At 37.2% G+C, this 24951-nt stretch overlaps 1 protein-coding gene across 7 annotated transcripts in view; it reads right to left on the bottom strand.

Moving 5' to 3' along the window:
* The window catches only part of LOC110644048 (DNA (cytosine-5)-methyltransferase CMT2), a 68851-nt gene that overhangs the window by 33325 nt on the left and 10575 nt on the right, over nt 1-24951 (bottom strand). For all 7 annotated transcript variants that reach the window (XM_058141043.1, XM_058141044.1, XM_058141041.1 and 4 more), the window contains 3 exons: nt 2092-2196; nt 1881-2000; nt 1633-1726 (listed from right to left, as the gene is read on the bottom strand). In XM_058141043.1, coding sequence (XP_057997026.1) covers nt 1633-1726; nt 1881-2000; nt 2092-2196 — 319 coding nt within the window. The remainder of the gene's footprint in view (nt 1-1632; nt 1727-1880; nt 2001-2091; nt 2197-24951) is intronic.

Below are 24951 nucleotides of genomic sequence, written 5' to 3'. Positions count from 1 at the left end.
CTAAACGATTTTGGGTTAAATTCTCATAAATGTGTAATACTTCTAGGTCATGTTGTACTGCTCTCCTCCAAGTCAATTTAGGTCTACCCCTTTTTTTTCTTTCTATCCGCTAACCTAATGTGCTCTACTTGTCTAACTGGAGCCTCCGTATGTCTACGCTTCACATGACCAAACCATCTCAATCTCCCTTCTCTCAACTTATCTTCAATTGGCACCACTCCTACCTTTTCTCTAATACTCTCATTATGGACTTTATCTAGTCTAGTATGGCCACTCATCAACCTTAACATTAACAGATTGAGGACATAAATCTGACCTTAACTAATAACTCCTTAGTCCATTCAACAAGTTCTTTCTCTTGATCTTCAATAACATGTCAAATTACTTTGGAGTGGGTTAAAGAAATGAAAACCAATATTTAAAGGGCTATACTTAAGAAAATAGGTTGTCAATTGTTTGGGGTAGAGTGGTGATCTTTCGCTACCTCAAAAAAGGGAAAGAAAAAAAAGTTGGCATTTTTTATATGGTAACAGCTATAATGGCTTTTACTAAATAGAAAGCCTCTAGATTGTCTTACAATGCTAATGGCCAATATGATAACAAATTTTTTCCCTTTACGTAATAGAGTTAACAAAAACAGTATCCAAAAAAAACCTTTATATTACAGACTTTACAAAACATAGTCTTTATTTAAAACCATGAATTGACCTCATTTAAATCTTCTTACTTCCACTCTCTCTCCATTACATTATCAATCCTTTCCCCTTTCGAAAATTGTGTTTCAACTTTTTTAATTTTGCTATTTCAATGTCCTAAGGTTCTCTTTTTTTTTTAATTTTTTGTTTGTGTGAAAGTGTGCACAGAGAAATTTATTTCAATTATACACATTTGGCTCAATTTACTTGACCAAATATTAAGTTGAATCATTTTAGCCCCACAAATGCTACTAACCCTACTCCTCCACCACATTCATCTCTTTCAGTTCCTCTCTCTTTTAACTTCTTACCACTTTTCCCTTACAGAAATTCAATTTCTTTAATGCCTTGAATGCTGTTGGAGTCCCATACCAATTAGCTACAAAAAAATTGAAAGAGAATATAGGCAAGAGGGAGCCAAGCCCAATTGACTTAAGCCATTTTTTGTGGAGTAGTCCTAAGCTCAACAATCAAACCTTGCCGACAAACTTCAGCACTCCCTAGTAGTGTTGTTAAAGGCGCCCTGATGCGCCAAGCAAGGCAAGGCGACTCTCTAGCACCTCGCGCCTTGCCTGGCTTTGCCTGGCCATGCTTCCGGGAGGCGACCACCCCAACAACAGAGGCGTCAGGCGACGAGGCAACGCCTTAATGAAGCTAACGATAACTTTTTTTTTCTTTTAAATTGTTTTTTAAGACAACAAATTTAAAAACCATAAGACAGCAATCAAATCAAAATTGACTAAATCAAGTAGAGAACATCTTCATTTTAAATATTTTGGATTATCATTTATCATCATTTGGCTCCCACAGTCTAATCAAGATAAGACCTTTCATTAAATCAGGGAACCTCTTCCCACCTATTCCACAATCCACATACAACAACTTTCGTAAAATGAACACCTAACAACTCAGTATCATGAATGGATTAAATACTTACCAATCTGCAACGTCTGAAAAGAGGAATAGTCCACATTGTATTCCATGTCAAAATAGAAGCCAGATGGAGGAGTGGAACGAGACTTTGAACCTATCTGAAAAAAGCAACATTTTAATTCCACAATATAGGAGGCAGCATCAATTAATTGAGAGTTCCTTGAAAGTATTTTCAAAAACTTCAGAATATAAAGTGGTCAGCCAAGAAAAAATTCATTCCAAGTTAGAGAAAGAACCAAAGCTGAAACATACCATAGGTGGTATCTGTACAACACTGACTTTTGAAATAATGCAGTCTATTGGATTATCATTCATTACTGATGAATAAAATAAACGCTTCTTGTCGTGAAAAGCAGCCTCATCTTTTATAACCTGAGGAAACAAATACCCAAAAGGAATCCTCAAATAGCTTTAAACATCATAAATTGAACCAGCATATAGAGAACAATATTTATCTGCTTACTGTATCTTCAGCTCTGTAAAACCATTGAACCCTAAAATAATCTTCTCCATCTGTTGTTTTGAAAAACTCTACAATCTTGCCAACGTGCTTTTGCTCTCCTTCACCCTGCAGCAATTGATTATTACATAAATCATATCCAAGACTAGATTATTAATTGTTCCAACATGCTTTTGCCTTCTTCATCGACCCTTCCTCTAGTAATTGGGATTAGGGGGGTTGGGGAAAGGAATTCCCATCAAAGACTAATAAGTCGGAGTACTTAACCTAATGTACTGAATTACTTTGTATAGCATTGAATCTTACAATTTGTTCTTTTTAGAGAGGAATATATTCAAATACTCACTAAAATGGAGAAGGAAGATAACATCCAGAATATTTTTCTTTACGACTAAACCAGGACAAAACAATGAAGCACTCCAAAGCAACAGCAAACTTAGGATAACACATACAAGCAAATTAGCAGCAGATAAGCAAGGAGCTTACACTATTAATCAAGCCACATACACAAAAGATGGAAAATGGGGCTAGACCAAATGAAGCCAACAAAGAGTGAACACTAGGTACCAATAGTTTTCACCCATTCCTAAACTTAGCCCCTTGTAACAATAGAATCCCTAAACTTCAATTTGAAACATAAAAAATAAAAAATAAAAAAATCCCAATTTCAATTAAGTGAACAATAAAGCCAAGTTTACTTGATTCTGATCAGATCTCAAGTGAGAATCTTACATGCAACCCCAAGCTAGCTTTTGCATAATCAAGAACAGGCTAAACAATCTAGGTTGGCAATCAATTCTCCCTCATATAAGCAAGTACTTTCTCTCTTCTCCATGCAGTGAGTCTCATTCTCTCTCTCTCTCTCTCTCTCTCTCTCTCCCTCCGTTGAAATCAGAGGATTGAAAATTTCTGTGTATATTTCACACCAATCAATTGATTTACAATGATTCTAATTTATACACAAAAGTTAGAACCTAAATAGGAAAATAATAAAAGCTAACAAATACAAATATCCATAATTTATAATCTAATTTACAGCTAATGCACTAATTAAGGGATTCTAACACTCCCCCTCTAGTTGGTTCATGTATGTTGCACATGCCCAACTTGCAAACTAGGGTATGAAACATCTTACAACTTAATCCCTTAGTGAACACATCAGTTAACTGGACTTTCGAACCTACGTAAGCGACACTTAATTGTTATGGAAAGTCAATCACTATATTATTTCTCTGTATATTCTGTATTCTGTATTCCTATTTAGGATTTCTTATTTAGGATTTCTTCCTAATTAGTAGAACACAATTATAGGAATCAATTGTATATATATACCCATGTACAGATTAATTGAAATCAACGAGAATCATCTCTTTCTACATGGTATCAGAGCAGGTCATCAATCTAGGGTGACTATTTGTTCTCACTACCCAGCTCAGGAGAGACCTTGGCCGCCGATCGGCCGTTTCAACCCCGATCAACATCGCCGGCGTCGTCTCAACCCCCTCATTCCACCACTGTGTGCTGTTGCCTGATCCAGTACACCATTAAAGGACTTCTGAGGTTTGGCTCTCAGATCCTATTTCGGTATTTGCTTGATTTGTGATTTTGGATTATTTTGCTGCTATAAGCACTTTGGATTAGCGTTTCGGTTAGTTTTCTTTGTCTCAACAAATGGCAGACAATAAGAATGTTATTTCTGATGTGATTCCGGTGATGACTAAGATCACGGAACACAAACTTAATGATTAGAATTTCCTGGAGTGGAGTAAGACTGTTAGGGTCTATTTGCGTAGCATTGATAAGGATGATCACCTTACTAAAGATCCACCCACTGATGATACACGACAAACTTGGCTAAGGGAGGATGCTCGGTTGTTTTTGCAGCTTCGGAACTCGATTCACAGTGAGGTAATTAGTTTAATTAATCACTGTGAATTTGTTAAGGAATTGATGGATTACTTAGATTTTCTGTATTCTGGTAAAGGGAATATCTCCCGTATTTATGATGTTTGTAAAACACTCTACCGTGCTGAGAAAGAGGATAAGTATCTCACGGCTTATTTTATGGATTTTAAACGGGTATATGAGGAACTTAATGTATTGTTGCCTTTTAGTCCTGATGTGAAAGTTCAAAGAGCCCAACGGAGCAAATGGTCATTATGAGTTTTCTTGCACCTTCCTTCGAGTATGAGATCGCTAAATCTCGATTCTCTCCAGCTCCGAGATTTCCTCTTTGCATGAAACGTTCACACGGGTCCTTCGTACAGAGAGTACTCAATCTTCACAGCTTGTCAGTAGTGCTCTTATTAGCCGTAATCCAAATGGACAACAGGGTAATAGAAGAGGAAGTAGAGGAGGAATTACAGGCAACAGAATTAATCAGCGTAATGGAGAGGCTAGTTCTAATCAGGACTCAAGAGGAGTCATTAGTTATTATTGCCACGAGCCTGGCCATACAAAATATAATTGTCCGCAACTTCAGAAGAAAAATCAGCGATCACAGATGGCACATATGGCGTGAGAGAATTCTCTGATTCTTCCTCTGAGAAAACTATTTTGGTATCCGCATGATTTTGCACAATTTTCCCAAGATCGTGCATCTCTAAAGCCTACCAATTCCCCTCACATCGCGATCACGAGTCGTAAATCCACTACATGCCTTGTGTCTTCCTCATCCAAATGGGTTATTGATTCTCGTGCATGCATCACATGACGTAATTCTAGTCTTCTATCCGCTTTTCACCTAATCTCACTTCCAACATCATTACTTTAGCCGATGGTTCTACTTCTTGTGTCATGGGTTAGGCTGAATCACAACCCGACTTCACAATTTCTTGGTCTTCTGCTTTGTGTCTACCAAAATTCTCTTTTAATCTACTTTACATTAGTAAACTTACTCGTACCTTAAATTGTTCGATTTCCTTTTTCCTGACCGGTGTTTGTTTTAGGATCTTACGACGGCGATTATTGGTAGAGGACGCGAGTCAGTGGTCTCTACATTCGAAAATCATGTACCGCGTCGCTTGTTTGCTCCAGACCTTAACACCTCTTGAAGCTCATTGTAGATTGGGTCATCCTTCTTTGTCTACCAGAAGAAGTCGTGGCCTCAATTTCATCTTTATCGAGACTAGAATGTGAGTCGTGTCAGTTTGCAAAACATCATCGTTTGCCTTCTGTGTCTAGAGTCAATAAACGGGCTTCATCCCCTTTTGAGTTAGTTCATTCTGATGTTTGGGGTCCTTGTTCTGTTACTTCTAAAACTGGATTTCGTTATTTTGTTACTTTTGTTGATGATTACTCTCGTGTTACCTGGTTATATTTAATGAAGAATCGTTCTGAGTTGTTTTCTATCTTTTGTGCCTTTTGTAATGAAATCAAAACTCAATTTAATATTTCTGTGCGCATATTAAGAAGTGACAATGCCAAAGAATACTTTTCAGCACAATTTCAGTCTTATATGATATAAAATGGCATTCTTCATCAGTCTTCCTGTGTGGATACTCCATCCCAAAATGGTGTGGCCGAAAGAAAAAATCGGCATCTTCTTGAGCTAACTCGTGCTCTTCTTTTTCAGATGAAAGTACCTAAACACTTTTGGGCGGATGCAGTTTCTACGGCATATTTTTTGATCAATCGTATGCCGTCTTCTGTCCTTAATGGGGATATTCCTTATACTGCTTTGTTTCCTACAAAATCTTTGTTCCCTATTGAACCCCGTATTTTTGGTTGTACATGTTTTGTGCGTGATGTCCGTCCACAGGTTACTAAATTGGATCCAAAATCTCTCAAATGTGTCTTCCTTGGGTACTCTCGGCTCCAAAAAGGGTACCGTTGTTTCTCTCATACTCTTAATCGTTATCTTGTTTCTGCAGATGTCACATTTTTTGAGTCCACTCCATTTTTTCCTCCATCATCTGTGTATGAGAGTCAGGGGGAGGAGGATGATCTCTTAATATATACTATCCAACCAATGTCTAGTCCTCTCCCACAGCTTGTTCCTTCTGTCTCTAGACCTACTCGACCTCCCGTTGTTCATGTTTATTCCAGGAGATTGGAGATTCCTGACTCAGATTCTCCACCAGCTACTTCGTTGAGAGATCCTGTACTTCATCGATCCCGATTACGATCTAGACTTACCCATTGCTCTTCGTAAAGGTAAACGTTCATGTACTTACCCTATCTCTTCTTTTGTTTCTTATAATCAATTGTCTTCTTGTTCTCGGTGTTTTGTTACTTCTTTAGACTCTGTTCCTATCCCTAATACTGTTGGTGAGGCACTGTCTCATCCTGGCTGGTGTGATGCTATGAAAGAGGAAATGGAGGCTTTAGATGCTAATGGTACATAGGAACTATTGCCTTTGCCCACTGATAAGAAAGCTATTGGTTGCAAATGGGTATTTACAGTAAAGGTAAATCCTGATGGTTCTGTGGCTAGGTTAAAAGCACGCCTTGTAGCAAAAGGATATGCTCAGACATATGGGGTTGATTACTCTGATACTTTTTCTCCTGTAGCTAAACTTACTTCTATTCGCTTATTTATCTCTTTAGCAACTACATATGATTGGCCCCTGCATCAATTGGATATCAAGAATGCTTTCCTTCATGGTGATCTTCAGGAGGAGGTGTATATGGAGCAACCACCTGGGTTTGTTGCTCAGGGGGAGTTGGGTAAAGTTTGTAAGCTTCGGAAGTCTCTTTATGGCTTGAAACAAAGTCCTAGGGCATGGTTTGGGAGATTCAGTGAAGCAGTACAGGAATTTGGTATGCAAAAGAGTAAGTGTGATCACTCAGTATTTTATAGGCAATCTGAGGCTGGTCTAATTCTCTTGGTAGTCTATGTGGATGACATTGTCATCACTGGGAGTGACTCTGCAGGTATTTCATCTCTTAAAACCTTCCTCCAAACTCATTTTCAGACCAAAGACTTAGGATTGTTAAAGTATTTCTTGGGTATTGAAGTTATAAGAAGTAAGAAGGGTATTTTCTTGTTTCAAAGAAAATATGTCCTCGATCTATTGACAGAGACAGAAAAATTAGGTGCTAAGCCTTGTAGCGCACCAATGACTCCAACTTTACAATTGTTAGCAGGGGATAGTGAGTTATTTGAAGATCCAGAGAGATACAGGAGATTGGTAGGAAAATTGAACTACCTTACAGTCACTCGTCCTGATATTGATTATACCGTTAGTATGGTAAGTCAGTTTATGTCTTCCCCAACTGTTGCTCATTGGGAAGCCTTGGAACAAATCTTATGTTATCTGAAGGGCGCTCCAGGAAGAGGTTTGCTATATGGTAATCATGGGCATTTGAATATTGAATGTTTTTCAGATGCCGACTGGGCTGGATCTAAGGTTGATGTAAGGTCAACTCATCGGATATTGCGTTTTTATTGGAGGAAATTTGGTGTCTTGGAGAAGCAAGAAGCAGAGTGTAGTTTCTCGATCTAGTGCTGAATCCGAATACAGAGCCATGGCATAATCAGTATGTGAGGTAATGTGGATACTTCAATTACTAGATGAGACAGGTTTTAAGACCTCCCTGCCTGCGAAATTATGGTGTGATAATCAAGCTGCTCTTCATATTGCTTCTAATCCGGTGTTTCATGAGCGGACCAAACATATTGAGATTGATTGTCACTTTATTCGTGAAAAGATTCAACAACAGATCATCTCAACAGGACACATCAAAACTGGAGAGCAGTTAGGAGATATTTTCACAAAAGCTCTGAATGGAGCTAGGATTGACTACATTTGTAACAAGTTGGGCATGATTAACGTCTATGCTCCAACTTGAGGGGGAGTGTTATGAAAAGTCAATCACTATATTATTTCTCTGTATATTCTGTATTCTGTATTCCTATTTAGGATTTCTTGTTTAGGATTTCTTCCTAATTAGTAGAACACAATTATAGGAATCAATTGTATATATATACCCATGTACAGATTAATTGAAATCAACGAGAATCATCTCTTTCTACATTAATGAACCATCCACAATTTTTTCTTTTATGAAGTGTCTGTCAATCTCTATGTGCTTGGTCCGATCATGTTGTACTAGATTGTGAACTATACTGATGGCAGCTTTTTTATCACAAAACAAAGACAAACCACTAGCTTTCAGCAGTTTTAATTCCTCCCTCACCTTCCGCAACTACAATAATTCACAGATACCTTGAGCATTGCTCTGAATTCAGCCTATGCACTGGATCTAATCATCATATTTTGCTTCTTGCTTCCCCAAGTGACTAAATTATCAACAACAAACGTACAGTAACCTGATGTTGATCTTCTTTCATCAAGAGATCCAACCCAATCTGCATCTGTAAACGCCTTAATCTGAAGGTGACCATACTTTGAGAAAAGAAGTTATTTCCCAAGTGCAGATTTTAAGTATCGCAAGATGCGGAAAACAGCCTCCAAATGAGATTCACGAGGATCATGCATATACTTGCTCACTAAACACACTGCGTAGGCTATGTCTGGTCTAGTGTGCAAAAAATAAATCAGTCTGCCAACCAACCTCTGATATCTCCCTAAATTTACTGATTTTCCAACTCTAGCTTATAATTTATGATTTGCCTCAATGGGAGACTTTGCTGGTTTACAGCCCAACATTCTTGTTTCTTCCAACAGATCCAGAATGTACTTCTTTGAGAAACAAAAATTCTTTTACCTGATCTGGCAACCTCTATTCCAAGAAAATACTTTAGCCTTCCTAAATCTTTAATTTCAAACTCCTGTGCTAGGCGCTCCTTTAGATGAGCCATTTCTTCCTTATCATCACCAGTTACCACAATATCATCCACATAGATAATAAGTAGCGTGATTTTGCCCCTACAGTATCTCATAAATAAGGCGTGATCAGCATTGCTTTGACAGTATCCAAAGGAAATCATTGCCTTACTGAACCTGTCAAACCATGCCTTAGGTGATCGTTTTAGACTATACAAAGCCTTCTTCAATCTGCAAACTTTTCCACAGTGTCTTCTCATCCTCAAACCCTAAAGGAATTTCCATTTACACTTCTTCTTCTAAGTAACCATATAGAAATGCATTTTTTACATCAAACTGTTGCAAGTCCCACTCAAGATTTGCTGCACATGATAGCAAAATTCTAATGGTGTTCATTTTAGCAACAAGAGCAAAAGTTTCTTGGTAATCTACCCCATACGCCTGTGCGAAGCCTTTTACTATCAACCTGACCTTATACCTCTCAATTGAACCATCTACTCTATGCTTCACAGTGAACACCCATTTGCATCCAACCGGCTTCTTTTCCAGTGGGAGAGTAGCAAGTTTCCATGTCTCATTCTTTGCCAAAACTTTTATCTCCTCCACCACTGCTACCTTCTATTTTGGATCAAGACATGCTTTCTTCCAATCCTGTGGGACAGAAATAGAGGAAACAGATAATAGAAAGGCTCTGTAGGATGGAGACAAAGAATCATAGGAAATGAAAGCAAAGATGGGATATTTAGTACAGGTTCTAACACCTTTTCTGAGAGCAATAAGAATATCAAGATCATTATCAGAAAAAGGAAGAACAGACTGAGAATCAAAATTAGACTCATCAGGAACCAAAGAAAACTCATCACACACCTCAGGATGTCTAGGAATTGAATCCAGGGATTCCGATTGATCAGTAGTCTCCTACTCGATGGCTATATCTATCTTGTTCCGCCGAGTATATATTCTCAAATCTAGCCTATTCAATCTCCCTCAAAATTTAGGTGACTCTCCCTGAGTATCATTGTTAGGTATAGGCTCTAAACCCAGATTCTCCCCCTGAAGTTGAAGATTGGGAGAGGATGAAGATGAAGGGAAAGACATCTCTTCCTTCCCATGCTCCCCCTAAAGAGGTGGATGGAAATAAGATTCAGATTCCCTGAAGGTAACATCCACACTCACAAAATATTTCCGTGTAGGAGGGTGATAACACCTATACCCTTTTTGAGTACTAGAATAACCAACAAAGACACACTTGAGAGCCCGAGATTCTAATTTTTCACTATTAAGCTTATGAACAATGCAAACACACCCAAAGACCTTTGGAGGGATAGTATATGAATTTTTACCCTGCAAAACCTCTAAAGGACTCTTAAACTCCAATGTCCAAAGTGGCATCCTGTTAATAAGATATGCAGCAGAAAGAGTAGCATCCCTCCAGTAAGATTTAGGAATATTCATAGTAAATATAAGAGACCTAGCAACCTCAAGTAAGTGTCTATTTTTCCTCTCAGATACCCCATTTTGTGAACTAGTGTTGACACAACTAGTCTGATGTAAAATCCAATGTGACTTCAAATACTCCTGAAATACTTCATTCATGTATTCTATACCATTATCAGTTCTCAGTGTTTTAACATGAGCATCAAACTAGGTACTAATCATTTTGTGGAACTACTGAAAACAAGAAAAAATTTCATTTTTTCCTTTCATCAAATATACCCAAGTTAGCCTACTGCAACAATCAATAAAGGTCAAAAACCATCTTAACCTACTGCAACAATCAATAAAGGTCTCAAACTATCTATAATCTAATAAAAACACAGTTTAAGTAGGCCCCCACACATCAGAATGGAGAGTTATAAAAAGAACTGAAGTCTTATTATTTATTACAGGACAAGATTGTCTAGTATGTTTAGCAAACTCACAGGCATTACATATACATACTAACAATTCAGGTTTGCATTGCTTCAATAAAAAAGGATAAAGTTTCTCTAAAACAGTAAATGAAGGATGTCCTAGTCTCCTATGCCACTAGATAATTTCTTTCTCAACACCCATAGATTGTCCCAACATGACCTAGCCAACATGATCATTCAGCAAATATAGCCTATCTTGCAGTCTACCACTGTCAATCATTCTCCCTGACGTCAATTCCTAAAATACACAGTGAGTAGAGAAAAATTCAATTCTGCAATTAAGAGTTTTTGCAATAGAACTGACAGACAGAAGGTTAATAGAAAAGCCAGGCACATGTAAAACAGAACAGAGACTTATATTAGGAGTGCATTTAACAGAACATGTTCCAAAAACACTAGATAAGGATCTATCCGCAGTGCAGACTTTTTCTTTGCCTGAACATAAAGAATAGGATATGAATTTATTTGAAGAGCCTATCATATGCTTGTTTGCTCCAGAATCTATAACCCAAAAAAAATTATTAAAATTGACAAGAAAAACATTATCTAAGTTGACAAAGTTAAAAGAGACAACTGTAGTGGATTGCGAATCAAGCTGTGATAGCAAGCGCCTTAAAGTCTGTACCTCTTCATTGGAAAACATCCCAGTAGTAGCAGTATCATCAGAAAGATCCACAGCCTTGGATACATTAACTTGTAGTCTAGCAGAGCCCATCCTTTTTCCTCCATGCCTTTTGGTTGGGCGACCATGCAGTTTCCAACAGTGTTCCTTAATATGCCAGATTTTTCCACAATAGTCACAATGCAGCTGATCCTTATCTGATGGGCCATGCGACCATTCACGAGTGAAATTAGCAACTAGCTCCACCTTATCAACAGACATAGAATGAATCATGACACTCTTGCTCTCCTGCTATTGAACATAAGAGTAAGTCTGTCTTAAGGTAGGTAAAGGATCCTTGCCAAGTACTTGGACCCGAATCTGATCATATTCCACATTTAACCTAGTAAGAAAATCATAAATCCGCTCTTTCTCAACTAACTTCTGGAACTTAACTGCATCATCTAGACATGAGGTCTAAAAGTCCTAGTAGAAATCCAGTTCCTGCCATAGACACTCAACTCTGCATAATACTGAGCAACAGTTAGCTCACCCTGTTTCATACCATGAACCTTATTTCTAAGCTCGTACACTTGTGCATCGTTCCCAACTTGAGAATAGGTCTGAGAAACTGCACTCCAAATGGTAGTTGCACTATCCAACAGCAAATACCCATAAGCTATATGAGCCATGACATAACAAGAGAGTTCTCTTGCTCCCACTGACTATAGGTAGAACTCGCAGTTTTTGGCTTTTTCTTATTTCCAGTAATATACCCCTGTAGCCCTCTAGCCTGAATGAACAGCAAACATGATCTAGACCACGCGAAAAAATTAGTTCCATCCAACTTTACGAGACTAATTTGTAAAGAAGGATTATCACTAACAAAACCCGCCTTTATTTTCGAGATTTCCTTCTTTCCATCAGCCATTTTAGTAAAAAAAAAAAAAAAGGTACTGTAAAAACTGATACTATATTGAAGAGAGACCCAAAAGTGAAAGTGCAAACCAGGTGAGAGGAATAGGTGGGTCAGAAGTGCAAAAGTTAGGAGAGAAGGCAGCAAAAAGAAACGGCCGGAAAGATGTTCACACACCAGCGCGTGAAAGATCCGACAAAGCTTGTGACAGCGCGTGAGCTCAAAAGCTAGGCTAGACTGTGATGAGACTCCGACAGAAGACCGATCTCCGACTAGGCTCTCCACGAGTATGGGCAGTGTCAGTCACCTCCCTCCACAATGTTGCCTAAACACTTACCCACAAAAAAATCCAAACCCTAAGTCTATGTTCTTAAGAACAAACTGTCAGAAAAAGGTTGGCAAGGCTCTGATACTGTGTTGAAATCAGAGGATTGAAAATTTCTGTGTATATTTGACACCAATCAATTGATTTACAATGATTATAATTTATACACAGAGGCTAGAACTTAAATAAGAATATAATAAAAGCTAATAAATACAAATATCCCTAATTTACAATCTAATTTATAGCTAATGCACTAATTAAGGGATTCTAACACTCTCTCCCTCTCTCTCTCTTTAATTTCACTTAACATCCCTCAAACTTATACAATTATCACATTGTCATCCCTAAACTTCAAGTTCTAATACAAAACCCATTATACATTAAAGTAAAATTAAAGCCCTTCTAGAAAGATTCTGGCTGTTTTTCTAATGAGCTGTTGACATGGAATTTCACATCAACATATTTTATAATAATTTTTTTTTACATAAATGGATTAAAGTTATCTTTCTTTTCTCCCTCTCAGCATAATTTTCTATCCCCTTTCTATTTCGTCCCTTCTCTCTCTCCTTCCATAATATCGACCCCCCTCCCCTTCCCTCTTATCTCCCTTCCCCCACTTATATCTCTTTTTTCCTTTTGACTACTTAGAATCTGCCTTGGAGCTTATTTTTCTTGATCCATTTTCATTCTTTCATTACCTAGTCATACTATTTTCTACCAAACCAACAATGAGAACACAAATCCAATCTTCCCTTTCCTCAAATATAAATGCTTAGACTCGTTAAATTGAAACAAATCTAGACCTTATTACTGATTCCTTCTAGATCATGAAAACTTTCAAGAACATGTGAAGATGGACTGGTTTAACATTCAAAGTTCTATACCAAAACCATCAATAAACCTCAACAAAGAAAAATAATGCTACCTCATATAATTGCTATTTTAAAAAAACTTTAAAAGAACTAGAGAGTACTCGCTTATTTTCCTGATAAACTTTACATAAAAAATGAACCATAATCCTAACCTTCATGATCATTTGATTATGAATTGTCTTGAATTCCTTAATTGCATTAACAACAATAACAACAACTAAACCCTAATCCTAAACTAATTTGAGTCAACTACATGAATTCTTTTTTCACTATTCAGCTCTGTTAGACATTAGGTTCGCCTCCATATCCAAAACTTGTACATTTTATGTGAAGGCGAGAATTGCATAGCGGAATTATAAAATTTTTTATTTAGCCTAAATTTCATGAATCCTATGCCAAATCCATTTCATGCAAGCTATTATCAAAAACATTGAGGTTACAACTCTTGTAACCACAAGTCATCAAGCCTATTTTGCAATTTAGGAAACTTAGAAGAACAAGCTCCTAAACTAAGATTCAGGGACTTTATCGGATAGGCGCAGAATCAAACATTTCATCATAATCCAAGAAGCTAAGTCGCTAAATGTCAACCCTCTCGTACGTCCACATGAACTCAGTGATCAAGACAACTCAACACTTGAACTACAACCCTTGAATGCCCTCTCCTTGTGCCAACTAAATGACCCCAAAGGGGTTTTTGGTTCTCTCGGTTTTACTCTAGTAATTGAAGAAAAAATTCTTTCAATTTCCAATTCAAGGGTTACAAATTTTAATGTCTCTTGAATGAAATTAAAAAACTCAGGGTTCAACAATGGTGTGTTTGAGAGAAAGTCTAGGAAGAAGAAGATGAAATCTCTAAAAATCCTCCCTTTGCATGTGGGTTTTGGGATTTATACTTTACAGATATAGGAATCCCTAAAGTGGAGAGAAATCTTTAAAATTCAGGGATTTCTAATTCCTAAAGCTAATAAGTGAGTCAAAAATATTCTCCACTTTGGAAACAAGGGTGACACTTGTCATACAAGTTCATTCTTTGTCTCCCACTTACATCATCTCACGTCATCACATGTCAAGAGACAATGAAAACCCATTCACACCTTCTTAAGTTCTATTGTGTGTGACTTCTTAGGTTCATAACTAGCTGGCAATGAGAATGATATTAACTCTTTAATATCAATGTAACTGCTTCTATGCCTAGAGTGCAATTTCCAATCCACTCTTGGTTCTCATAAATCATGATTGACACCTAATATAGTATGTCATGACCACCCAACTAGTGATGAATTAAATTTATCCCTTACTTAGAACCTTGATCATGCATACCATGCAATAAAGTCTCTCCATTACAACGTCCCTGTTATGGAAAGTCAATCATTATATTATTTCTGTGTATATTCTGTATTCTGTATTCCTATTTAGGATTTCTTATTTAGGATTTCTTCCTAATTAGTATAATACAATTATAGGAATCAATTGTATATAAATACCCATGTACAGATTAATTGAAATCAATGAGAATCATCTCTTTCTACATGGTATCAGAGCAGGTCATCTCTCTAGGGTGACTATTTGTTCTCACCACCCAACTCAGGAGAGACCTTAGCCGCCGACCGGCCGTTTCGACTTCGATCAACATTGCCAGCGTCGCCTCAATCCCCTCATTCCACCATTGTGTCTTTGTTCGATCCAAAGACACCATTAAAGGACTTCTGAGGTTTGGCTCTCAGATCCTATTTCGGTATTTGCTTGATTTGTGATTTTGGATTATTTTGTTGCTGTCAGCACTTTGGATTAGCGTTTCGGTTAGTTTTCTTTGTCTCAACAAATGGCAGACAATAAGAATGTTATTTCTGATGTGATTCCGATGATGACCAAGATCACGGAACACAAACTTAATGGTTCGAATTACCTAGAGTGGAGTAAAACTGTTAGTGTCTATTTGCGTAGCATTGATAAGGATGATCACCTTACTAAAGATCCACCTACTGATGATACACAACAAACTTGGCTAAGGGAGGATGCTCGGTTGTTTTTGCAGCTTCGGAACTCGATTCACAGTGAGGTAATTAGTTTAATTAATCACTGTGAATTTGTTAAGGAATTGATGGATTACTTAGATTTTCTGTATTCTGGTAAAGGGAATATCTCCCGTATTTATGATGTTTGTAAGGCATTCTACCGTGCTGAGAAAGAGAATAAGTCTCTCACGGCTTATTTTATGGATTTTAAACGGGTATATGAGGAACTTAATGTATTGTTGCCTTTTAGTTCTGATGTGAAAGTTCAGCAGCCCAACGGAGCAACCGGTGTTATGAGTTTTCTTGCGCCTTCCTTCGAGTATGAGATCGCTAAATCTCGATTCTTTCGATTCGAGATTTTCTCTTTGCATGAAACATTCACACGGGTCCTTCGTGCAGAGTACCCAATCTTCACACCGCCAAGAGTGCTCTTATTAGCCATAATCCAAATGGACAACGGTAATAGAAGAGGAAGTAGAAGAGGAATTACAGCAATGTATAATCGACATAATGGAGAGGCTAGTTCTAATCGGGACTCAAGAGGAGTCATTTGTTATTATTGTCATGAGCACAGCCATACAAAATATAATTGTCCGCAACTTCAGAGGAAAAATCAGCGATCACAGATGGCAAATATGGCAGAGGATTCTCTGATATCTTCCTCGAGAAAAGTTTTGGTATCTGCAAAAGATTTTGCACGCTTTTCCCGATGTCGTGCATCTCTAATGGCATCTCTAAAGCCTACCGTTCCCTATCATCTGCGATCAGAGTCGAGTAAATCCACTACATGCCTTGTGTCTTCCTCATCCAAATGGGTTATTGATTACGGTGCAACAGATCACATGACAGTAATTCTAGTCTTCTATCCGCTTTTCACCTAATCCCACTTCCTCTCATTACTTTAGGCGATGGTTCTACTTCTTATGTCATGGGTTCTGGAACTGCGAATCCGACTTCGTCAATTTCTTTGTCATCTGTTTTGTGTCTACCAAATTTCTCTTTTAATCTACTTTCTGTTAGTAAACTTACTCGTACCTTAAATTGTTCTATTTCCTTTTTTTCTGATCAGTGTTTGTTTCAGGATCTTACGACGAAGCAGATTATTGGTAGAGGACGTGAATCAGGTGGTCTCTACATTCTGGAAAATCATGTACCGCGGTCGCTTGTTTGCTCCAGTACCTTAACACCTCTTGAAGCTCATTGTAGATTGGGTCATCCTTCTTTGTCTACCATGAAGAAGTTGTGTCCTCGATTTGATCTTTATCAGTACTAGAATGTGAGTCGTGTCAGTTTGCAAAACATCATCGTTTGCCTTCTGTGTCTAGAGTCAATAAACGGGCTTCATCCCCTTTTGAGTTAGTTCATTCTGATGTTTGGGGTCCTTGTTCTATTACTTCTAAAACTGGATTTCGTTATTTTGTTACTTTTGTTGATGATTATTCTCGTGTTACCTGGTTATATTTAATGAAGAATCGTTCTGAGTTGTTTTCTATCTTTTGTGCCTTTTGTAATGAAATCAAAACTCAATTTAATATTTCTGTGCGCATATTAAGAAGTGACAATGCTAAAGAATATTTTTCAGCACAATTTTAGTCTTATATGACACAAAATGGCATTCTTCATCAGTCTTCCTGTGTGGATACCCCATCCCAAAATGGCGTGGCCGAAAGAAAAAATCGGCATCTTCTTGAGGTAACTCGTGCTTTTCTTTTTCAGATGAAAGTTCCTAAACACTTTTGGACGGATGCAGTTTCTACGGCATGTTTTTTGATCAATCGTATGCCGTCTTCTGTCCTTAATGGGGATATTCCTTACACTGCTTTGTTTCCTACAAAATCTTTGTTTCCTGTTGAACCCCGTATTTTTTGTTGTACTTGTTTTGTACGTGATGTTCGTCCGCAGGTTACTAAATTGGATCCAAAGTCTCTCAAATGTGTCTTCCTTGGGTACTCCCGGATTCAAAAAGGGTATCGCTGTTTCTCTCCTACTCTTAATCGTTATCTTGTTTCTGCAGATGTCACATTTTTTGAGTCCACTCCATTTTTTTTCTCAATCATCTGTGTATGAGAGTCAGGGGGAGGAGGATGATATCTTAATATATACTGTCCAACCAATGTCTAGTCCTCTCTCACAGCCTGTTTCTTCTGTCTCTAGACCTACTCGGCCTCCCGTTGTTCATGTTTATTCCAGGAGATTGGAGATTCCTGACTCAGATCCTCCACTAGCTACTTCGTTGGGAGATCCTGCACTCATCCGATCATGATTCTGATCTAGACTTACCCATTGCTCTTCGTAAAGGTAAACGTTCATGTACTTACCCTATCTCTTCTTTTGTTTCTTATAATCAATTGTCTTCTTGTTCTCGGTGTTGTGTTACTTCTTTAGACTCTGTTCCTATCCCTAATACTGTTGGTGAGGCACTGTCTCATCTGGCCGTGTGTCTTTGCTATGAAAGAGAAAATGGAGGCTTTAGATGCTAATGGTACATGGAAACTGTTGCCTTTGCCCACCGGTAAGAAAGCTATTGGTTGCAAATGGGTATTCTGATGAGGTAAATCGATGGTTACGTGGCTAGGTTAAAAGCACGCCTTGTAGCAAAAGGATATGCTCGGACATATGGGGTTGATTACTCGACACTTTTTCTCCTGTAGCTAAACTTACTTACATTCGCTTGTTTATCTCTTTAGCACTACATATGATTGGCCCTGCACCAATTGGATATCAAGAATGCTTTCCTTCATGGTGATCTTCGGAGGAGGTGTATATGGAGCAACCACCAGGTTTGTTGCTCGGGGAGTTGGGTAAAGTTTGTAGGCTTGGAAGTCTCTTTATGGCTTGAAACAAAGTCCTAGGGCCTGGTTTGGGAGATTCGGTGAAGCGATGCAGAATTTGGTATGCAAAAGAGTAAGTGTGATCACTCGGTATTTTATAAGCAACTGAGGCTGGTCTAATTCTCCAGTAGTCTATGTGGATGACATTATCATCACTGGGAGTGACTCTGCAGGTATTTCATCTCTTAAAACCTTCCTCCAAACCCAGTTTCAGACCAAAGACTTGGGATTATTAAAGTATTTTTTGGGTATTGAAGTTATGAGAAGTAAGAAGGGTATTTTCTTGTCTCAAAGAAAATATGTCCTCGATCTATTGACAGAGACAGAAAAATTAGGTGCTAAGCCTTGTAGTGCACCAATGACTCCAAATTTACAATTGTTAGCAGGGGATAGTGAGTTGTTTGAAGATCCAGAGAGATACAGGAGATTGGTAGGAAAATTGAACTACCTTACTGTCACTCGTCCTGACATTGCTTATGCTGTTAGTGTGGTAAGTCAGTTTATGTCTTCCCCAACTGTTGCTCATTGGGAAGCCTTGGGACAAATCTTGTGCTATCTGAAGGGAGCTCCAGGAAGAGGTTTGTTATATGGTAATCATGGACATTTGAATGTTGAATGTTTTTCAGATGCCGACTGGGCTGGATCTAAGGTTGATAGGAGGTCAACTACTGGATATTGGGTTTTTGTTGGAGGAAATTTGGTGTCTTGGAAAAGCAAGAAGCAGAGTGTAGTTTCTCGATCTAGTGCTGAATCCGAATACAGAGCCATGGCACAATCGGTATGTGAGGTAATGTGGATATTTCAATTACTAGATGAGACAGGTTTTAAGATCCCCCTGCTTGCGAAATTGTAGTGTGATAATCAAGCTGCTCTCCATATTGCTTCTAATCCGATATTTCATGAGCGGACCAAACATATTGAGATTGATTGTCACTTTGTTCGTGAAAAGATTCAACAACAGATCATCTCAACAGGACATATCAAAACTGGAGAGCAGTTAGGAGATATTTTCACAAAAGCTCTGAATGGAGCTAGGATTGACTACATTTGTAACAAGTTGGGCATGATTAACATCTATGCTCCAACTTGAGGGGGAGTGTTATGGAAAGTCAATCATTATATTATTTCTGTGTATATTCTGTATTCCTATTTAGGATTTCTTATTTATGATTTCTTCCTAATTAGTATAACACAATTATAGGAATCAATTGTATATAAATACCCATGTACAGATTAATTGAAATCAATGAGAATCATCTCTTTCTACAGTCCCAATCCTAGCTAGGGTCACTTCACTTGTTAAACCCCCCAATTGCTTTGGATCATATGTCATCGTCTAAATTATAATTCTTGATTAATAAGACTTTCTATCAGAAACTCTTCCAACTAAGTCTATCAGTCCTGACCAGAAACTTTATTTATTAATAACAATTTAGATAGCATAGGCCTTTATCCCTATTTACTTAGGGTACTATATCCCATCTTAACTGAACACCTATCTCCATATATAACTAGTCGAAGCCAACACATGCCCGTATACCCATACATTGTAAAGTATATAAGCGGTATCAAACTCAAACTACCTATATACAATATAACTTTATCATCTCTGGTTAAGGGACTGTATGCACTATTATGATATAGATGACAATATATTGATAAAAGTAAACTCTATGTATATGTCATCTATGCGCCACTGGTTTGGCCAACTTATCTTATAAGTGCCCACTGTATTTGTCCCTACATCATGATGTCAAATGGTATGAGACTCACCATTTCACTTTTATTAGTATCACATACTAATCTGTGAAAACAAATAAAGGTGACAGTCTAGCCAGATAGAACATACTCAACTCAACTCAACTAAGCCTTTATCCCAAAAATTTCGGGTCGGCTCTATGGATTCGCTTTTTCCACTCTGAACGATTTTGAGTTAAATCCTCAGAAATGTGTAATGCTTCTAGGTCATGTTGTACTACTCTCCTCCAAGTCAATTTAGGTCTACCCCTTTTTCTCTTCCTATCCTCTAACCTAATGTGCTCTACTTGTCTAACTGGAGCCTCTGTATATCTACGCTTCACATGACCAAACCACCTCAATCTCCCTTCTCTCAACTTATCTTCAATTGGCACCACTTGTACCTTTTCTTTAATACTCTCATTACGGACTTTATCTAGTCTAGTATAGCCACTCATCCACCTTAACATTCTCATCTCTGCAACTCTTATCTTTGATGCGTACGACTCTTTCAGTGCCCAACACTCACTACCATTAGCCAGATAGAACATGTCCTATAAAATATCATCAATTGTGAACCATTGTTTTATATCACTTGTGACAGACAGATCTGTTGCTCATATTATCAACTCTTTGAGAATGGAACTTCCAATAAGAAACTAATGGGCTTGTTCAATTAAACATAAGCATTTTAGGTTAAATTAAAAATTAATGCCATTTGTTAGAAATTAGGTTTATAATGCACAACACAAAGGCATTGCTCTAGGGCATTCCAATAACACTATGATACTACTTTCCTCCACATCATCTTAGGCCTCCTCCTTCCCTTACTAACTTATCACACATCCATACTAAGGCATTTGATTCTCTGTGTTGTACTTGACCAAACTATCTTAAACAACTCTTTCTCATTTTATCTCAAATATATGCTACATGCATTCTCTAACGGATATGGTCATTCCTAATCTTGACCATTATCGTGTTACCTAACATGCATCTTAGCATCTGCATTTCTGCCACACTCATCTTATGGGTATATTGTACTTTAGATACCTAACATTCACTCCCATAAACATAGCTAGCCTAACCATAGTCCTATAGAACTTACTTTTCACTTTGTTAGGGATCTCCGATCACATAATACACCCATTGCACTCCTTCATTTCATCCATTTTGTATTGATCCTATGAGCTACATCCTCATCTTAAGTTCCACTCTTCTAAATGATAGAACATAGACACTTGAATTGATTATATTTTGGCACCAAAACTCCATCCAAACAAACCTCCCCTCTATTCATTCTATGAGAGCTAAACTCGCACTGTATATATTCTGTCTTACGTTTACTTAGCTTAAACCTGTGCTCTTAAGAGTCATTCTCCACAACTCTAACTTTTGGTTAACTTCTTCACTAGTTCCATCCACTAATACGATATCATTTGACAATAACATACACTAAGGGACATTATCTTGAATATAAATGGTCAGCTCATCCATAACTAAGGTAAACAGGTACGAACTCAAAGTCGAACCTTAGTGCAAACTCACTATTATGGGAAACTCATTCGTGTCCCCTCCCACTATCCTTACGCTTGCGACCACCCCTCATACATGTCCTTAATAACATTTATATACTTAAGATCTACTCCTTTCTTCTCTAAAACCCACCAAAGTACTTTTCTCGATACCCTATCATATGCCTTTTTTAGGTCAACGAATCCCATGTGGAGATTCTATTTCCTCTCCCTATATATTTCTGTCACTATTCTTAATAAAAAGATAGGCTTTGTTGGAGATGTACTAGGCATAACACTAAAATGGTTCTCCGATACCTTAGCAGTGTCCCTTTGTCTACTCTCAATTACTCTTTTCCACAACTTCATCGTGTGACTTATCAGTTTAATACCCCGATAGTTTGTACAACTTTGAATATCTCCTTTATTCTTAAATATAGGAACTCAAGTGCTCTTCCTCCACTCATTGCCACCTTTCTCGATTTTAGTACGCCATTGAATAGCTTGGTTAGCCAAGCTATTCCAACCTCCCAAAGGCACTTCCATACTTTTATGGGAACGCCATTTGAGCTGCAACTCTCACCATCTTCACATTCTTCAAGGACTCTTTAACTTCAGTAAATCTAATTTTGCAAGTGTAATTAAGATTCTTTTCTGTCGAAAGAACATTAAGGGTTGTAAAGTAATCCTCATGACTTGCATTAAAGAACTCATCAAAGCAACATCTCCATCTTTCTTTAATCTCATGATCTCCTGACAAAACTTGTTGGTTATCATCCTTCAATCACTTGGCTTGATTTAGATCTCTACTCCTCTTTTCCCTAAGCCATGCTAGCTTGTACATCTCCTTCTCCCCCTCCCATGTCCCCAACTTTTGTTACAAATTGGCTAGAGATTTACCACAAGCCTCTCTAACCACTTTTTTAGCTTCTTTCCTTGCCAACTTATATTTCTTGAAGGCTTCCACATCTTTCGCCGTTAGTAACTTTCTATACCATTCCCTTTTCATTTTGATAGCCTTTAGAACCTCCTCACTTCACCACTATGACTCTTATGGATGTAGCCTCTTACTTTTGGATTTGCCTTGCATGTCCACTACTAATTTCTTAATGCAGCCAGTCGTCGCCCTCGATGTGGTATCAACATTGTCATCTACATTCCATGCCCCTTCTTTCAATTGCTTCACTTTAAAAGCTATTTGGTTGAATAAACAAGGACATAAAAATGTTTGGAATATAATAACTTCATATTTTTTTCTATTTATTATTGAATGTGAAAAATTATTAGATAAGAAATGTTGAATAGACAACCAAGAATGACTAGTGATACTCGATAAACATTATGTTTCTAAGGTTCTTCCATATGTTCCTATTTTATGAGTTTTGAAAAAATTTTCCTCTTTTAAAAATAAGAAATATGACGTAACAATCATATTGAACGTAACATATTTTGTATAATACTTAGTAGACCATTCAAGACAATTTTTCTCTCCTTTTTCCACAAGTAAAAGACATGAAACAAAAAAAGAGTGACAGTCATTGTTTTTTCATATTTTCGTTCCTCTTAACCCTGCAATCCACATCAAAAAATTTTAAATGAATTTGATTGAATTTTAATTTTTAGTGATTTTATTGTTACAAAAATCAAAGTTTAGTATTTTGAAGAGATAAATTCAAAATTAATGATTTTGATTTTTTTTTTTTTTAGTAGTGATGTGATTTATATTAAGTTTGGTGACTTCAAGCATAATCAACCCAAAGTGAGAAAGTAGGCATCAACCATGTGAAATTTTCTCTAACCCAAAGAGTGCTAAAAACTATCAGTAAAGTCCAGTTGTTAAGTTTGAGATTGTTTTCACTAAAATGGTTTAAGCCAATTTGGCTTGGCTCCCCCTTACTGTATATTCCTTTCAATTTTTGGTTTTGGGACAATGTGGGACTCCATAAACCCTTAATCAAATATTTATAATTCCATTATCAAAAACCTACAAAAATAACTAAACTAAAATAATCCTACTACTAGGATTAGGATCCCAATACAAATTCTAATCCTGCCACTACTAGTATTATGAATCCCAAACTTTTACAATTCCAAAAGCAAACTAAATAGGATATGAAGCAAACAACTTTCCAAAATAAAAATTAATAAATAATACCAAACCCCAAAACTTCCCAAGTTAAAAAAAAAAAAAACATAATGAAGAATTAAAGTAAAATAAAACTGAAATTTGCTTTTACTTGATAGCATCATTCTCCCCCAATTAGAGAAAACTCAACCTCGATTTTTTAAATGCTAAAAAATCAACAACTGGAGCTAGAACAGATGTAGATCTTCTTGGATGGAGGAATCAAAAGCAAAAGTATGAAATTCAATCTTTTCTTCAGTGAAGTGCCCTTGATTGGATGGCATTACCTTTTTAACCTATTTTTATATTCTTGTTCATATTTTTTTAGGATAAATTTTGACAATTATCTCTGAACTTATCTAGTTGTAACATAACAGTCCCTTAACTTAAAAATGTAACATAAAACCCCATCAACTTTCAAATTTTGCACAGTAAAATCCCTATAACCTCCAATTACCAGTTTTTCAGTTAGACGCTGACCTCTACAGTCCGGCATTGAGTTTAGTCAGTATTTTTCTTTTTTTTCTCAAGCCATGTGTAAATTGAATCATTTTTCTCTTCATAAACAGAATAATTTTTCATGCGTAAAAAGAATAATTTTACACTTTGCACAAGAGAGAAAAGAGAAATGTTGACTAAGTGTCATGCTGGAGCTATTTATATCAGTTTCTAACTAAAAAATCAATAATTAAAAGTCAAAGGGATTTTACTGTGCAAAATTTGAAAGTTTATTGGGTTTTATGTTACATTTTAAAGTTAAAGAACTGCACTGTTACAACTATATAAGTTCAGGGAGAGTTATTGAAATTTATCCTATTTTTTTATTGATTTTTCTATAAGGATACCTTATCTCCACCTAAGTAGTTTGTGCTTAGCCGGTCCCAATCCCGGATAAAGGAGGAGAGTTGTGATAAGTGACAACCAGCGTAAAAATTTTATTACACCTCATGATATGGATTCAAATGATATAAACGTTAGATCGTCTTCTACTTACGCCGCACTACATTGAAGCCCTGGTGCAGTGAAAAATATGCAAGGATGTAGGGCGTTCACCGAAAGCGACGTGCTATGCCAGCGCCCAGGTGCAGTGTTAAATGAGCAAGGATTCCCACATCATGGATGGGTGAAGGTAAAGAAGTTAGTCCATAGGACAGATAGTAGAACAGAACACAAGATAGACATAGAGAACAATAAAAGATATCATAGAAGGAGATTAATTAGGAAGAAACAGGATAGGAGGAGAATCAGGATTGGCACTTGGAATATTGGATCACTTACAA

The sequence above is a fragment of the Hevea brasiliensis genome, chromosome 18 (assembly GCF_030052815.1).
Source record: "Hevea brasiliensis isolate MT/VB/25A 57/8 chromosome 18, ASM3005281v1, whole genome shotgun sequence".
NCBI classification, from domain to species: domain Eukaryota; kingdom Viridiplantae; phylum Streptophyta; class Magnoliopsida; order Malpighiales; family Euphorbiaceae; genus Hevea; species Hevea brasiliensis.
The sequence above is the reverse complement of the archived record's forward strand: the minus strand, read 5'-3'. Positions and strand labels throughout refer to the sequence as shown.